At 44.5% G+C, this 17,979-nt stretch overlaps 1 protein-coding gene across 1 annotated transcript in view; it reads right to left on the minus strand.

The window, feature by feature from the left end:
- Positions 1 to 2,955: 2,955 nt before the first annotated feature.
- LOC310989755 (NACHT, LRR and PYD domains-containing protein 1-like) overlaps positions 2,956 to 17,979 on the minus strand; it is a gene marked incomplete at its 5' end in the record, with an annotated part of 43,309 nt that continues 28,285 nt past the window's right edge. The window contains 7 exons of the mRNA XM_083976902.1: positions 2,956 to 3,930; positions 7,097 to 7,238; positions 7,326 to 7,439; positions 7,715 to 7,989; positions 8,931 to 9,145; positions 9,342 to 9,394; positions 12,478 to 12,698. Of these exons, the coding sequence (XP_083833028.1) occupies positions 3,548 to 3,930; positions 7,097 to 7,238; positions 7,326 to 7,439; positions 7,715 to 7,989; positions 8,931 to 9,145; positions 9,342 to 9,394; positions 12,478 to 12,698 (1,403 nt within the window). The 3' untranslated portion in view covers positions 2,956 to 3,547. The remainder of the gene's footprint in view (positions 3,931 to 7,096; positions 7,239 to 7,325; positions 7,440 to 7,714; positions 7,990 to 8,930; positions 9,146 to 9,341; positions 9,395 to 12,477; positions 12,699 to 17,979) is intronic.

Consider the following 17,979-nt stretch of genomic DNA (forward strand, 5'->3'; position numbering starts at 1 on the left):
CTAGCAGAGGATGCTCGTCAGGAGAAGGAGAATGTGACTCTGGAGAGGTGGATGAGGATGCAGCAGGCGGCCACAAATAGTATGTTCATGAACGTCATGCAGACAACCTCCACAACCTGCAGCATCCTGGGGTCCCTCGCATCCTCGCCAGCAACCCCAATATCACCCACCTCCTCCTGCTCCCGGTGGCTGGTCTGCACAGCAGTCTCACCCTCCACACCCACTACCTACCTGGGCCCAAACTCCAAACCTCTTGGAGCAGAGCAGAGACCTTCTATATGGAGATGGACAAAGCGAGGATACGTTCACTACACTGTAGTATGGTGTGGTCAGTTATTTTGGCAAGTCAGGAGCAGAACATTTTTAAATAAATGGTCACAGGAGAGCTGTTCAGTTGTTCTGAGCTCTGAGCCATTCTGGCTCCACTTCTCCTGACTCTGAAAGCAATTTAAGTTATTCTAATTAAAGACTTCTTTTTATTGTAATTTTTATTTTATATGACCAAATCTGTTATTGAAGTTTAATACTAAATCCTGATTTTTCTAAATAAATGTTGATGACATGTTTGCATATTATGTTGTTTCTGTCTTTCAATCAAACGTACTGAAATGGCAGGTGAGTAACTAACAACACAAGATTAACAATTGCTATGGTAAACAAAAATGTATTCCTGAGGGTTGTCTCTCAAAGCACAATACAAACACTTGTGTAATTCTGAACAAAGAAATATCAAACAAAATAAACACGCTCAAATTGAGGATTATGTCTCCGTAAAGTAGGGTTCTGTGAGTGCTGTAGCCAAACTGTCATCAATTGAATGGTCAAACTACAGAGTAGAAAAATGAGCACACAATGCATCCCTAATATTATTTCCACTTTCACCACCTATGTAATGGTCAGCAGGGTCTGATCTCCCATCATGTTCCTCATCTTCATCGCTGATGTACTCTTCGTTGTAACTCTCACAAAAATTGTGGAGAAAAAAGAGTAAAAAGTTAAATATTCATCAAGACTCACAGAGAGAGATATTTTGATTCTTCCGACTACATTAGTTGTCTAATATTTTACAGAGAAGCATGGCCATTGGCCATCCTTAGCTACTGTAATAAAATGAAATAAACAGAATGGTGTTTCTGGAGAGATAACTGCCCTAGAAAGTTCATGAACATCCTCTATCAACATAGCCACCATGTTTTAAAAGACTTCTTTCAGTTTCAAAGCCTTCAGACCAAAGCAATGGATCAGGCTAGATCAGCGTTAGCCCCGCCCACTGACTTTCATGGGTGAGTTTGACAGATAAAATAAATTCATGGTGCGCTGCAACACAACACAGGACCATGAGATAATTAATAGTGAAATAATAAATAATGTTTTTTACATAAAATGAATTGGTATTTAATGAATTAATGACACATTTAATAAAACATTTATGTATTTAATTCAAATTTTAATTAATTAATGACACATTTAAGTAATTATTTAATGGTGTATTTATTTATTTAATTTTGGCACTTTCAGTCCTCCATAAAAAAGTAGCCATCCACATATTTACTTGAGTCGGAGTAAGAAAGTACTTGGTCAAAAAACTACTCAAGTACTGAGTAACTGCTGAGTAACGCCTTTTTTATTCATTTAAAAATCAGCACATGGATGTAATCAAATAAACAAAAACATAAAATAACAATGAACAAATTCAGATATTGCCAAAGAACAAAACTTAACAAGTAAGACCATTACATTTTTACAGAGTAACATAAATTAAGGTAGAAGCAAGGGGGCAGTTGTGGGTCTGAGAAGTGAAGCTCACTTCCGCGTTCAAAAAACTGTAATCCCCCCGGCTTCCTCTGGGGGCTGGTGTCAGAAAGCAGCATTCTCCATAGACCCCCATGTTAAAGCAGATATCAGCTTCACGGCCGTTTCGGCTAATGCTGCGTTCAAGGCAGGCTTTTGAAACCGTAAGTTACAGCTTCAAGTCACAACTACGACTTGGTAGCGTTCCAGGTAACCCGTAGCTCGTGTTTTTACCATCCTGTTGTCTGTGAAAGTTCCCTATAACGGCCACTCGTAACTTCCGACCCGTGAACTCGTACCAGATCGAATTGGTATGACTTCACAGGAAGGAAAAACACAAAGTACGAGTTTCTTTGAACGCACCATGAGTTAGCAGCCCCCGCCCTTGTCAGGCATCAATTGGTCCTCGTGCTACGTCACCACATTCACGCGCATCCCTTGGCTGCACACACAGCCCTTCATGCCGTTCTCTCTCCTCATTGGATAACACTTGTATCCCACAAGGAAAATTTTCTCCTCGGGTTACAGCAGAGCAGAGTGACGGAGAGACTCGTGTTTAGGCTGAAATACTTCATGTAAGTGATTGCTGACGGAAAATAGGACTATTTAGGACTTATATTAACAAAAACATTCCACTGATATCTGCTTTAAAATCGCCGATTTTACATCCTCAATAAACATGTTAAAAGCCTGGTGTCAGAACGTTTTTTTTTCTCAATCGATAGTTTCTACCCCCGCACACACTCTGAGGGGGGTGAATTTTTTTTTAACTCTACCGTTTTACTGTTATTAGGTTAAAACTCTGGCCAATTAGGGCGCGAAAACGTTGAGTGACAGGTCCGAGCAGCTCCGTGGACAGCTGCTTCGAGGCCAGTGGGCGGGTTCTCGGCCGGCCAATCCAACATGGCGCTGTCCAGGCCGCCATATTTGAGTCACAAAAACGACTCCCCAAAACCAATGGGTGACGTCACGGACGCTACGTCCATTCTTTTTACAGTCTATGGGTAGAAGTAAGCGATCCGGTGGTTTTGGCTAACTTCCTGTCAGCAGATGGAGTTAGCAGTCCCCGCCCTCGTCCCTACGTCACCACATTCACGCGCATCCCTTGGCTAAGGCACAGCCAGAACACATCTGCTAACCACAGTCTGTTTCTTTAAATGTGAGGTGGCGTAGCTGTCTGTGTTTATCGTGGATATATTGTGTGTGGTCATGTGACTGCCTGGCTCTGTCTGATTGGTGATACAAAGTCAAATGTCGCTAGTGGTTACATTTGATTGGTGAACCACAGTCATGTGATAGAGCCTCTGTTGGAAGTATCTTTGTCAAAACAAAACAAACAGATCAAGGGCTTTATCGATAAGTAGCTAGTAGCGAGCAGAATGTAGCTCAATGTAACAGAATAAAAGTACCGCTTCTTCTTCACAAATATACTCAAGTAAAAGTAAAAAGTATGCTGCATTAAAACTACTCTAACAAGTACAGTATATCAAGTAAATGTAGCACGTTGCTACCTCTGACAAAAAACAGGCTATTTGCAATGACATCTCAGTAGGAAACCTCCTTAAAGGGGCCCCGTGTCATTCCCATGATCCCATCTAACGTTAACATGAAGCACCAAGAGGAGCTTTCCGTCTGGGAGCGAGAAGAGAAGACAAAAAAAGAGGCTGAAGTAAAAAAAAAGCAAGACAGCGGTAAGTGGAGCCGATAAAATACATTTAGTTTCTTCTGGTATCAGACACAAACATCTGACAGACTGTTAGCTCAGCTTCAGCTGTGTGGACAGGCAGCGATCCACCTCACACAGACCTCTGATCAGAGCTGAACAAGCTGCTTCTCCTTTTTTTCGTATGATGTCGATCACCTCTCGAGCTTTGTCTGCCCTGTTTGCTATCGCAGCAACAGACTCCATTTCACCGTCAGTTACCACCTCACAGTCCAGGAGTTTATCCAGCAGCTTATGGAGAACCGGTTCAGTCACTCTCTCGATGAACTCAGTCCGAGCAGACCTCAGCCTCTCTGCTGCCGAGACACTTGGAGTCGGAGCTGAGACACTTGGAGAAGGAGCTGAGACACTTGGAGTCAGAGCTGAGACACTTGGAGTCGGAGCTGAGACACTTGGAGTTGGTTCTGGACGAGGACCTGGAAGATGAACAAGAAAGATACTTGTGTTCAAAAGAAGCAAATTCAATAGTGGTAGAAGTGTATACTAGGGGTTGCATGACTTCAGATTTTTTAAAGTCGACTCTAATGTTATGAAAGTCAAGTCGACGTCGACTAGTCGCTGATGACGTCATTCATATTTTTCCCATCATAACTAAAATCACAGGAGGAGGGAAAAGCTTTGCAACAATCTGTATTCACTGACAGACGCTCATGCACAGAAATGACTCCACAGAACAGCAGCTTTATAAACAACAAGCTGTAAATCAGTTTGTTTTTTTGTAACACACTCCTATACAAGTGCAAAAGATAATACTGTAGCTAGGCTACTGTCCATTAAACAATGGGCTAAACAATTGGACCGACTGATTAATCCAGGTGTGTCTGACCATTATTGGTAGGTCAAACACACCTGGATTAATCAGTCGGTCCAATAATGTAAGACAGGAAACAAAGGAGCTGGCTTAATTCAGGAAGTAGTAGAGCTGTGCATAAAGCCCATTAGGGAGGAAAACGACACACAGGCCTCGTCACCATCACAGTCATGCTCAGTCACAGTTTCACTCACAGTTTTTGTTTTTTCCTGGTTGGTTGTTGTTGCTTTTTTTTTTTAATTGCCGGCAGCGCTTCTCCTGCTCTCTCCGCGCCGGTCAAACATCGACCCGTCTGTAGGCTACTCGGTTTTCCAGACACACAGGTCTGTCTCTAGTGCTGTATGTATGGATGTGTGTCTTGTGTGCAGGCGCAACTGACAATATAGACGGACAAGCAAACTTAATCATCATTTATTTTATTTTGAAAATTGACCGGATTCTCTGCCTTTTCTGTGCCCGACTTCCTGTCTGGTACGATCTCGTTCTATCCAGCTTGACGGCGCTCAAATTGTTTTCATTCAGCGCACTCAGCTGTTGTTTCAAGCCACTACTCTTGTACTGTCACATGATCAGCAACTAGTCGACGTCAAGCTCAAAATGTGACCCGCTCTGGCGAAATGAGTCGGAAGTCGCAACGTTCTATTTTTAGATAATCAGCTGATAACGTGGAAAAACAATAAAAAATCTAAAACATTTTTTTTTGCTAATTTCAAACAAATGACATTCAAAAACAATCTCCCAAAGTTTCATAGTCCAGATAATTGAGGAAAGGCATGTAAATGATGATTAAGGTTGACTTACAACTTTTAACCCTCTAGAGAGGAGCACAACATTAAGCTAAATAACTTCTGAACCTGATAGAGACGAGCTGTAAACTGCATCTGAATCGTGAGATTCTCCGCTTTCCGAGGGTCCTTGAATGGTGCATTTATGACAACAAGGGTAGCCACGTGTAATCACGTAGTACGGGACCAGATGCTCAGCTGAGCGGTAGCAGCGATGCTAAACCAAACGTAGTAGCATGCTAACGCTTGCAGATGTTTTACTAAACATGAAATATCTTTTGAACCGTTTATGATAGAGACGAGCTGTAAACAGCATCTGAATAGTTACATTCTGCCTTCCGAGGGTCATTGAATGGTGCCTCTACAAGGTACGTGTGATCACATGGTACGGAACAGACACCAGATTCACAGAAGGCTTTAAACCATAAACGTTCTAAATAGTTTGAACGGAGAGCAGCCTCGGCCGTCCGGACGTCCGCCGCGGCGGAGCCTCCCGCTCCGTGACGAGCGGCTGTGGCCCGACACGGCGTTTCTGGAGAGCAGCTGACCGACCAAGCCTCGGTTCTACCGGTAACTTTCAAAACAACGCACTGACTGGGTGGGTGGGTTGTGTGTTGCTAGGCTGCGTTGAGTGGTGCATTCACTGTCTGGACTACAGTAGGAATTTGGAGTTCTCGCAAAACGTGTTCCCCTCTGTTTTTGTTTTGTTTGATTTTTTTGGGTCAACCGCGAGCCGGGCCACTCGGACATTGGTTCGGGGCCGGATGTGGCCCGCGGGCCGCCAATTGAATAGCCCTGCCCTAGTGTATACACAGTGGGGATGGAACCACTCATGAAAAACGATCTGTCTCATCCAGTTTGCTTGTCTCAGTTCAGGGCTCTGTAGAAAGTCCTTACAGTGATCACACCAGGCTGAACACAACTGTACAACATCACTTCTTTGAGCATTTTCAGCTCTAATGATTTTAAGGTGACGAGCTCAGACACTGGAACGACGACATGTGACAACCTCACAAGTTACAGACACATCAACAGGAACTTGGAAAAACTGAAGTGTGGGGCACCGTATAGCTCAGTAGCAGGTGCCCCATAGGCAGAGGCTACAGTCCTCACTGCAACCGGCCCGAGTTCAAATCTAGAATCTAGTGGTCCTTTGCTGCATGTCATTTCCCCTCTCTCTGCCTCAACATTTCCTGTCTCTCTCAACTATCGTATCAATTAAAGGCAAAAAGCCTTAAAAAATATACTTAAAGCAGTACTAAAGAACTTTCAGTTTTGGTTGAGTTTGGCGGTGCCAGTGGCCCAAAGCGGTAGTGTTTTGCCTGAAGGAAGACTCCATTTCCCATGAGCACTAGCGCGTAGCGCCGTAAACATCCTGATCTCCCGTTGCATGGAAATTAACAGAAGACGTCCAAACTAAGTTTCTGTTACCAGCGGATCACTTCTCAGTAAACACACATACACAATCCGACGGAAAGGTGCCGCATTACTGCTCCCTCCTCGTTGTGACTCGTGAAAGTGAAGCTTAAGTGAGAGCCGGTGTCCATGCTCCTCAAAGTTGCTTAGTGCCAGTGAAGGAGATACAGACCCCCTCAGGCCATGACAGAGGGGTCATTCAACCTGATGTAAGTCGATGTACCATCACAAAAGTTATGAAAATATTATATGAAGGTTGAAAAGTTCCTTAGTGTTGGTTTAAAGAAAAAAAGGTGAAGTTTCTGAGAAACACTTGAAGGAGAACTAGGACAACTGATTCAGGACCTGATGGAGGACTGAGCACAAAGTCCGTATGTTATTGAAGGTCCTTTCAGCTCCTTCATTAATCTTCTTGGTCCTACTCTGAATGATTTCCCACTATAGTTTGACACTCACTTGTCAACAAGAATGGATCACAGAATAAAAGCAGACAGAAGATGATCTGAGGCCCAATAAGAACAGAGACATCACTCATCAGTCAGGTTTACATCAGGCGGATGAAGACTTTACCTGGCAAAGGAACACGACACTCCCACACAGCTGTCTCTGTTTCATCTCGGACCTCTACGTTGGTTTTCTTAGTGGTTGAAGGCAGGATGATCTGAAACGTCGGGTGGAAATTTGGTCCATAGTCCAGGTCAAAGTCTTTTTTCTGAAAAGCAGCAGCACGTGTGTCAGTGTCTCCAGGTGAGTGACAGCAGTTGGAGGAATCAGGTCAGCTTTAGTCTGAAACACTCACCTTAGGCTGGACTATGTCGGCATGCGGACAGTGAACTGTGTAAGTTTTATTTTTGACGAGTGTGCTTTCAGAAGGCATCTTGATGAACACACAGTCCTCGTGCTTCGCCTTCACCTGGAAAACCAGCATTTTATTAGAGTTGGGCCTGAGCCTGAACAGACAGACAGTTCTACTAGGCTTGACCTACAGGACAGAGAGAGTCCTTTCTCAGGTCACACTGATCTTTGACCTTCATGTATTCATGTCAGTTTGTGTAACACTTGCTGAAGTGGTGGCAAGGCGACACCGAAACACGGTGTCCATGAAACAAAGTGGATGTGTTGGTTCATGTCATCAGGTCTGTTAGTGATTAGTTTGGAAAGTGAAGCAAAGTGAAGCTGTAGCCTTACCTCATCCAGGGGGACGTTATGAGGCAGCAGATGCACATTGAGGTATTGCTCCTGTGCCGTGAGGTTTGGTTGGTGGAACAGCAGAATTTGGCTGCCAACTGATTTCATGTTGTTCCACACCCTCCATATAAGATCCTGAACCCAGACCAGGCCAAAGGCAGAAAGATGAGGGACTGCGACAATCACATGAGTGTCTGTGACCTCCAGTGGCTCGATGAAGCTCATTCCATCATCAGTGATGTGGGCGACAGACAGCAGACCGTCATAGAGCAGAGCTGTGGAAACAGAGAGACAACAACCTCGTTACAACAGCAGTGATCATTTCAGTCACCGAACATCATGAAATTAATCAGGAGGCTGGTGAAGGACAGTGCCCTGATTTTCCAGTGTATTAATGAAATAAATGTACACGGCAATTGACCTATGGCTAAGCCCCGCCCCCTCCACTCACTCGGACAAACGGTCAACATTCGGTGACAGTTGCTATGGCAGCTGTCACAGTAGAGACATTTCACAGGAGGCAGTTGATGATTTTTGGAGACAGAAAGATTAAACATCATCTCGAATTCACCAAAACTTCACTTAGCTTTACTGCTATGGCTGTCGGTTGCCGCGAAACGCCGATAGCGACGGGCTAATTTCTGTTAGCCTGTCTATGGAGTTTTACATTATACGTTAGCATTAAGCTAGCGGACTTGTGATACTTAGTTGTGATACTGGCTAACATCTAAACATCTCTGACAATATGTTGCCTCAAATACGTTGTTGACTTAACTTAGAACAGATGTCGACATCCTTGTTAATTTTATCCATATTTAGTTGGTGTTGTGGTCTACCGCATAACTTTATCCAGAGCAGACACTTCTCTCGGTTGAGATGTGGCTTGGGAAAAGTTTAAAAAATCCACCCCGTCGCCCTGCCTCTCGGGATACCTAGTGTTGGAGTTGCATGTACCCCATGCACACCGTTTGACCATTTTAAACTTAAAATGTCAAGAAAAAACATATAAAAACGAATGAAACTGACTAACTGCAATGCATTTCAATGGACGTGGAAGCAGAGAATGTCCGAGTGTATGGGCTAGCTATGCGCACTGTGATAGGCTCATCGCGTTTGGGGGCATGGCTTAGCCATAGGTCAATTACATGGTCACACGACCTTAAGTTATATCATTAGTTCCCCATCATTGCTCTAACAAACACAATCACTTGCTCACCATCCTTTGTTTCACAATGTGGGAGATGGAGCTGGCGGACGGCATCATCAGGACACTGGATACTGAACAGCGGTCCTGCAGCCATCCTGCCAACTGAGTGGAGGCGGCTCTCATCCCATTGGACAGTCCTGTAGAGCAGCTCCACCTCCTGAGCCATAACAAACACCAGTCCAGTTGAAGAACACTGGAACTGGCCTGGACCAGGACACCTGAACCTGTGGGACACAGAAGGCTGAGTGACCACCTCAGACCCTGAGATGAAAAAGGTTCAACATTGGCTAAAACATTGTGTTCCTCCTGACTCAGCTGACTGAGAGCTGATCCAGCTGATGTTCCCTCACACAGTCGTGGCTCGGGAGAAGCTGTGAAGGAAGATGAAGGTCCTTTGAAAAAAACAGTGTTTTTGTTTACCTGTATGAGACTTGTGTAGATTTAGTTTTCAGTTCAGGTTTGAAGCTTGACTGCTGCAATTCAGAGAGAAACAATGTAAGCTGGTTTAGTACAATTAAAAATATATTGTGTTGAGTGAAGCCAACGGGTTTGTTCCACAGTTCTGAATGACCTGAGGCACAATGGACAGAGTCTGAGGGGATTGACAGTGTTACACAGGGATTTGATGTCAATGCAATAATCTACAGACTACATCTGAGAAGCAGCAGGCTCTGCAGAGAAATGACAAATGTTTTGTGAAATAACCGTGACTAAAATATAATAAGTGGATTTGTTTTTTTGTTAAAGCAGAAGTAAGCGTATGTTTGTGTTAATATATGTCTTAAATAGTTCTATCTTCCGACAGCAATCACTTATATAGAGTGTTTGGTCCGAAACACGGGTCTGTCAGTCACTCTGCTCTGCTGTAAGCCGAGGAGAAAACTTCTTGTATACTTCCTTGTATCCTACAACCTTTATCCAATGAGGAGAGAGAACGGCATGAAGGGCTGTGTGTGCAGCCAAGGGATGGGCCTGAATGTAGTGACGTAGGGACGAGGACCAATAGATCCATGAAGAGGGCAGGGCTGCTAACTCCTAGCCTGGCTCTCGCCAGACCCTTGTAGTTCCGCAAAGCTACGCTGAGCTCCACACAAGGGTCTGGGACTGCTCCATAGGCGATTCATTTCAGAAGGCGGGGCCTTGTAAAAAAATCTTGTATGTGATTGGATAAACCAGTTGTCCGTTATCTTGAATGACGTGCTACTTCTTCGGTCGGAAGAAGAGCGAAAACATCCTTGCCACCAATAAATGCCTTCTGTTCATCTTTCAAAGAATTAATATTCGATAGATTCGACAAAACAGTTGAAATAGCAGAATCAATGCCAACGCACGACTCCTCACTGTGAGCCGCCATTGTTGTTTGACTCAAACAGTCGCTTCAGCGCTACGTCACACCTCAGAAAGTCCCGCCCGGCGATCCTGATTGGTTCATTATTTTTTGCTCCGGGGAAGAAGTTTGCATTGGCCTCGAGTCCAGACCCTTGTGTGAAGCTGAGCGTAGCGCCTCTGGTGGAGCTTTGCGGAACTACAAGGGTCTGGCGAGAGCCAGGCTAGCTAACTCCATCGGCTGACAAAAAGTTAGCCAAAACGATCGGATCGCTTACTTCTGCTTTAATTTTAGACCTTTTTCATGTGAAACACTTGGTCCATGACATTTCTTGTTGGTGTAGCAAGGTGAAGAGGGCCTGGGCGGGGATTGAACCCACACCTCCCGGGTAAGAGTCATGCGCGCTTGCCAGTCACCCAAAGGGACATCCCCTTGGCCAAGTAGCCAGGGCGCATGATCAATTGGAGGCATAGTGACAGGAACCTCAACTGTCACATCTCTCCCCCTCTTTTCACAAGCACATCCTCGTGCTTCCGCACAGGCTGCCACACATTAGGAATCCATGGACCCACCCCTAGTGCTACATGGATCCTGCCAACAACGCCAGAATGTGGCAAGGTGAAGAGGGCCCAGGCGGGGATGTCCCTTTGGGTGACTGGCAAGCGCGCATGACTCTTACCCGGGAGGTGTGGGTTCAATCCCCGCCTGGGCCCTCTTCACCTTGCCACATTGGCATACAGTTTGAGCTGAATTTCTTTCCCTTCATCCCCTCGAGGTCACAGACAGAGCCAACATTGCAGAGGCAATCATTGGTAGCTGTGGCCTCAAGGTCATCAGTGCCTGTTGCAACATGAGAATCCACTGGTGGATCTCAGCAGGAGGGAAGCTACCAAGCTGAAGTAGGAGGACTTTATGGTGGAGATACGCTCTGAGATGCTTAAGGCTCCTGATATTGTAGGGCTGTCTTGGCCTACACATCTTTTCAATGTCAAGTGAAGGTTGGACACAATACCTGTGAAGTGGCAAACCAGGGTTGTGTGCTCCAACTATTACATACGGATGAGAATCAGGACCTCCAAATCTGAGGCTTTGGTTCTCAGCCAGAAAACATTGCTTCTCTGTCTGGTTTTGGGGTGTTGAGTTGCTGCCCCAAGTGAAGGAGTTGAGGTATCTTGGGGTCTTGTGCATGAGTGAAGGTAGGATGTAGTGGGAGATCAACAGACAGATCGTTATATCTGGAACCCTCTACCTGCTGCCACTGAGACCCGTCCCCCGTAAAAGTGGAAGAACATGGATAGAATAGATTATTAGGGCCCGAGCGGCGACTGCAGTCGCCCGGCGAAAGCCCTATTGAATTGCGCTGTTTATTATATATTATATTATATATATATCTGATAGGGATGTCGCTCATGTCGCCTCCTAGTGGAAACAGGAAGTGCCATTTTTTGCATTAACATTCTCAGATTTCCTCCAAACTTCACATGTGTGATGAGGGGCTGACCCTGAACACACCTGCACGCATCCCATTACTGCCCCCTGGTGGATGAACCATTAACTGCTCATAACTCCCTCATGCTTTGTCCGATTCACTCCAAACTTCACATGTGTGATGAGCGACTGACCCTGAACACACCTGCACGCATCCCATTACTGCCCCCCTGGTGGATGAACCATTAACTGCTCATAACTCCCTCATGCTTTGTCCGATTCACTCCAAACTTCACATGTGTGATGAGGGACTGACCCTGAACACACCTGCACGCATCCCATTACTGCCCCCTAGTGGATGAACCATTCACTGGTCATAACTCCGTCATGCTTTGCCCGATTCACTCCAAACTTCACATGAGTGATGAGGGGCCGCCCCTGAACGCACCAGACCACATGCGGTGACTGCCCCCTGGTGGATGAACGAAAAATTTAATATTTTGCCTCCTTTCAGGTTTTTTCTCCCTTTCACTTTCACGCCACAGCCCCGGCGTGCCTCAGGCCCCGCGGTGGCATGGTGAGCGAGGGCCCGTCATCGCCGCTTGCGGCTTTAATTATTATTATTATGCAACTCGTCTAGTGTTGACTGAAACCACTAAACTATCTAAATTATGAGTTTGTCTTTACACTGAAGATCTCATTGTTGTTACCAGCACAGGAGATATTCTCTGAATATTTCCCCCCCTCTGTTGAGCCCTGAAGTCTGTCTGGAAAATCAGGTTACAATGTTTTTTCTCTCACCTTCAGCTTTGAGTCATCCTCAGAGGCCTTCAGCATTGAGTCATCCTCAGAGGCCTTCAGCATTGAGTCATCCTCAGAGGCCTTCAGCTTTGAGTCATCCTCAGAGGCCTTCAGCATTGAGTCATCCTCAGAGGCCTTCAGCTTTGAGTCATCCTCAGAGGCCTTCAGCATTGAGTCATCCTCAGAGGCCTTTGGCTTTGTGTCATCCCCCTTTGAGTCACCTGTTGAAAGAGAAGAAACAAGGTACATCTCAGAAATCAGTGTTTGCTACTTCTGCCAGTCAGAAATAAACTCCACCTGACCATGTGGTTCATGCTGCTCTGTCAATTCAGCTCAAAGATAGAACTAGGTGTTACAATCCGTTGAGACAATTTAGTTCTTCATGCTGATGGGGGCGGGGGCTCCAATCCACAGGTTGCAGGAGAAGGTCTTCAGCTGAGTGCAGGGGATTAGAGTTCTCAACGGGTTTGGCCAGCCCGACAAACCCGACCGGACCCACAGGTTCGGGTCGAAAAAAATATAAAAGTGACTTCGGACCTCTGGCTTCCTTTTTTCTCACAACAATTTCTGGTGTGAATTGTTGTTTGTTCACGTGTGAGTCTCAGACAAATATCCCACTCTGCATCTGGTGCTGCTGTGGGCAGAACGACTGAAACATTACTGCCGTAAAATTCCGACGATACTCCACAGCTGGTGTGGTGACATTTTTGCATTAAAAATGATGTGAAGATTTGAGAACAACTTGGTCTGTAATAGAATGTTATGCCTCCTTTAAAAATGTTGAATAGTTTGACGTTCATTATTTTAGTGTTGTATTGTTCATTTCACTTGTTTAAAACCATAATGCTTTAAAACTGTGATCCTCTTAGTAGGGCCTCACAAAGGGGGGACCAGAGCAGCCCTGCACGTACGCCATCAGCAGTCGGCGACACTTGCAGGTGGATTCCTGATTGCCCGATGGAATAATAAAAATTCCTTCCTTTAATCTGACAATTAGATGGATGGGGAGTCATTAAATATTGATGGGCTATACATCTAATTTTATTGAGGTGTTGATCATGTTATGGTGGCTCAGTGCCAGCAAATTGTTTAAGTAAACAAGGTAAACATAGAAGGCTTCATTCAAATATGGGAGCCCATGATTAACTACTCTCCAACGTATATGTGTGGTGCAGGTTACATATGGATGGTCATAAAATATCTTTGACAGGTTTATGGGCAAAGGGGTGTTAACATGAAAGGCGGGGTGTAACCAGGTTTTACATTATACGTTAGCATTAAGCTAGCCGACTTTATGCTTAGTTGTGATACTGACTGTGTGTGTTTTTTTTAACGTTGTTTCAAGCCTAGTTTGGAACTATTGGGAGCTACATGAACCATGTGACTGTGCTGGCGCCGACATCAAAAGCTGTCGCCTCACTGTTATATCAATCGCTCTGGCCATAGCAATACATCCACCCGTAAACATTAGTGCATGTTACCGTTAGCCACATCCTCTCCCTGAGAGGGGCGTGTAACAGGCAAGGCAGGCGTTGACAGACGGCGCTTAACATTTAAAGGTGCAGGCACAGAAACAGCCTGTTCTCAGTAGAGCTCATCTGAGTGACTTTTAGACAGCTGAAATTCAGGACCACAGATGAGTTTGGGGCAATACATTTCGAATACAGTGTAGTTGGACGTCTGACAGCTGTGTGAAATTGATTAAAAAGAGTATAATATGGGATCTTTAACAAATGTCTTGCAGTTCCCTTAAAAATTTGGAACAAGGAATACAAAGAGCAGGATTATATCGCAATATAATCAGACAGATTTTCTAACCATATAGGTTTTGATTACTCTCTGGTTACATGACATGCAAGGCATATTGGAGCTGTTGTATATGAAAAGAATAGGGGTGGGGGAAAAAATCGATTCATGTAAGAATGGTGATTCTTATCCTCTATGATTCTGGATCTAGCCCTCACAGGCTCCCGTACACAGCGTTGCAGCAAGCCAAGACGCTAAGACACTCATGGTTATCATGGTTACACCCCGCCTTTCCGAAAATAGACTTCCATTCATCGTAACTGTGCGTTCACACCAAAAGCTTCCAAAGCGTCAAAAACGCCGGAAGTCAATTCATTTTCAATGAGAGCCCGGCGACACTGAGCGTCCAAAGCGTCAACAGGCGTCGCCGCGCTTCCAAAGCGTCCAAAGCTTCCAAAGCGTCACCAGATGAGAAGTTGAGCCAGGTTTAACTTTAGGGTAATGGGCTCTATGCACAGCTCCAGCACTTCCTGAATTTAAGGCAGGTCCTTCATTTCCTGTCTTACATTATTGGACACACTGATTAATCCAGGTGTGTCTGAGTAGTCACAATGGTCAGACACACCTGGATTAATCAGTTTGTCCAATAATGTAAGACAGGAAATGAAGGACCTGCCTTAAATTCAGGAAGTGCTGGAGCTGTGCATAGAGCCCATTAGCTATGACGCGGTTAAGCGGCAACCGGCGGCAGCCTGTCAGAATACAGATGTCCGTCGGCTGCCTTTTTTTTCTTTTTTTTGTATTTCAGCTCCCCAATGACCAGCGCGATCGAACTTTGACGTCAGTCACCTGACGAGCGGCCAAAGCGGCTGAAAATATTTGCCGTTTTGGGAGCTGTCTTGTCTGACGCCCACCCTCGAGCGTTTTTGACGCTTTGGAAGCTTTTGGTGTGAACGCACAGCAGAGGAGGCTGGTCCATTGAGGCAGAGGAGGTTGGTCCTCCTCTATTTTTGAGAGGCAAAAGGAAAATTTATTTTTTATTTAAGAAAGAGTAACTGGTTGAAAAAAATCATTACCAAATCTCAGTATAATTTATAAAATATTATATATGTATTTTATCATAAAAAAAGTTTGTTTTTTGGAAGAAAATCCACTTAAAACGGCTCAACTGCGCCGCCAGCAGGCTCAGGAGACAGAGCAGGCTGTGTGAGGAGCAGGGAGCAGGAAGGTGGGGGCTCTACGGAGGTGGCAAGATTTTTACCTCCCTAACTGGCCTCGGGGCGGGATCTTCTTCCATTGACTCAATGCATTTAGGATGTCTTCATCCTGACCTGTGATTGGCTAAGACACGTAAAATGACGTCATGACGGAGGAGGCTCTTCTGTACCAATCAGCAATCAGAACACAAGATTGACAGCAGGTTGGTCCAATGACAGTTCTCCAACCCCCCTTGGTTACTGTTGCTATGTGCGCCAAACTTTCACTCCCAGCCGTGCTGCTTATGCTGCTCCTAGCACAAGAAATACGGAGTTTTCAGAGATATTGGCATCGATTTGAAAGGAAATATCAGCAGATTTCTGGATAAACTGTTAGGAGATATCAGAGAGAAGCAGTCAGAGAGATTGTTAATAGTTTTCAGTTACGTGACCTGGGCAGCTGGAGGGTAAACAAAGACACGACCGGACTTTTTTTTTCTTTCTCCGCCATCAGCTCAGGTAAAAGCATAGCTATATCTAAGAGGTAAAAGCCAAATATGTATGTAATTTGAGTGGAACACTTTGTTTTGTTATTAATAATTACAGATTTTCATGGTTTTTGTTTTTCCTTTTTAAATCAGAGGGTGTAAATCCCCACTGTGGCATTTACAGGTGTTGAACACTGGCCTGCTTTTTTTTTTTTTTTACATCCCACATCCAAGATCATGGCTCTGTCTTTTTCATTAGGCCTGTGTTAATCTGAAAACAGTAAGATTTAATAAAATTATGTTGTTTTTAAGAAATCTTGTAAGACATTGTTTTACTGTTTAATTTTCATTGAATATAATAAAGTAGGGAGAAGTAGTGCTATAAAATAAAATGAGGCCGTGGACTGGTGTTCCTCCTGTCCTCCCTAATTTTTTCAGTCACCAGCCGCCACTGACGCACAGTAATAGAGGGGTTTTCTATTTTTTCTAAAGACCCCGCTATTCTGAAAAGGCTGTTCGGGAAAACTCTCCATTCCGAAACCCCCCCACTCCGAAAGGACAGACGGACGCAATCAGAAAGGAAACGGAGGATGCGCATTGATCCTTTTTTCCTTTTTGGGATCAAACGGATCATGTGCATAATTAACTGCAAAACAAGCACTTCATATTAATGACATATAATGTTCATTATGCTTCTAGCCTGTCTAGCCTCTACCTGGTCTTTTTACTAAACTTAACCAACTCCTTTCTGCATTGCCTAAATCCAATCAAAGCAATTTTTTTTTTATTTTCTCCCCCAGTCTGCTTTCAGCAGGAGCGGCTGCAGCAGGATCGCGCCCATGAAGTGGGCTCAAGCCGGGTTCAGCCGCGCTCGAGCGGAGCGGGGGAGAGAAAGAAAAACAATTAAGCGTAGCGTTAGTTCTGGCAGGCCATGACGTCAAGCTCTTAATCAGCACAGCGTAACTGTCTTCACCTGTGCAGATCACGTGCTACTAATTGCATTTCACAATTCGCACTGATCTGTTTTTTACTCGCATTTGCGACGAGGAGCTCGCAGTGTCGAGCCCTGATTACAAGTGCAACACCCACAATTTGTGGGGGACAACTGCCATTCCGACATCACACCAGTCCGACATAGGTCTCTAATTGTCTAAATGGCAAAATTTAATTTTCTATCAAACGTCCCATCATTTCGAAACTTTTTTGTCTTCTATGGTTGGAATGACGGTATTTTTTTTTCTTTTCTTAACCCTCAGATCCTGTTAAAACGTCCTTCTTTTAGGGACATTTTTTGTACCCTGTTTTCAAACACACACCATGATAAAGTAAAAATAGGTATTGCAAATTTTTTTGTTGTTGCTTAGGGTTAGGTGTCTTCTAATGAATGATGTGTAATTTCATCAATATTTTTTATAATTTAACCCTTTCATGGTCTGTTTTAGTGAGGGGCCGCTAATATCCGTCATAAAAAATATTGAAAAACTGCAATAAAATAACAATTTTAAAAATAATTTTATTTCCTCCAACTATTACTAGTACCACAAGGTACTGTGCTCTCACCTTACCTCTTCACACTTTTCACTGCAGATTTCACATCCACATCTGAATCTTGCCATGTTCAGAAGTACTCTGACGACACGGCCATAGTGGCATGTGTGAAGAAGGGACAGGAAGATGAATACAGGGACCTGGTGGGGGCGTTCACAGACTGGTGCAACAAGAACAACTTGTTGCTTAATACATAAAAGATCAAAGAAATTATTATTGACTTTGGCAGGTCCAAGAGATCCTTCCGGCCTGTGACTGTGGATGGGGTGGACATTGAGAGGGTTCAGTCATACAAGTACCTTGGAGTAGGCTACACCTTGATGACAGGCTGGACTGGTCCGTACACACAAATTATGTGTACAAAAAGACACAAAGCAGGCTCTTCTTTTTGAGAAGACTCAGGTCCTTTGACATCTGTAATGTAATGCTGCGTATGTTCTATCAGTCTGTCATTGCAAGTGTTACATTCTTTGCTATTGTCTGCTGGGGTAACAACATCAAGGTCAGGGACAGGAACAGACTAG

The sequence above is a fragment of the Trachurus trachurus genome (genome assembly GCF_905171665.1).
Source record: "Trachurus trachurus genome assembly, chromosome: 8".
Classification (NCBI taxonomy): Eukaryota; Metazoa; Chordata; class Actinopteri; order Carangiformes; family Carangidae; genus Trachurus; species Trachurus trachurus.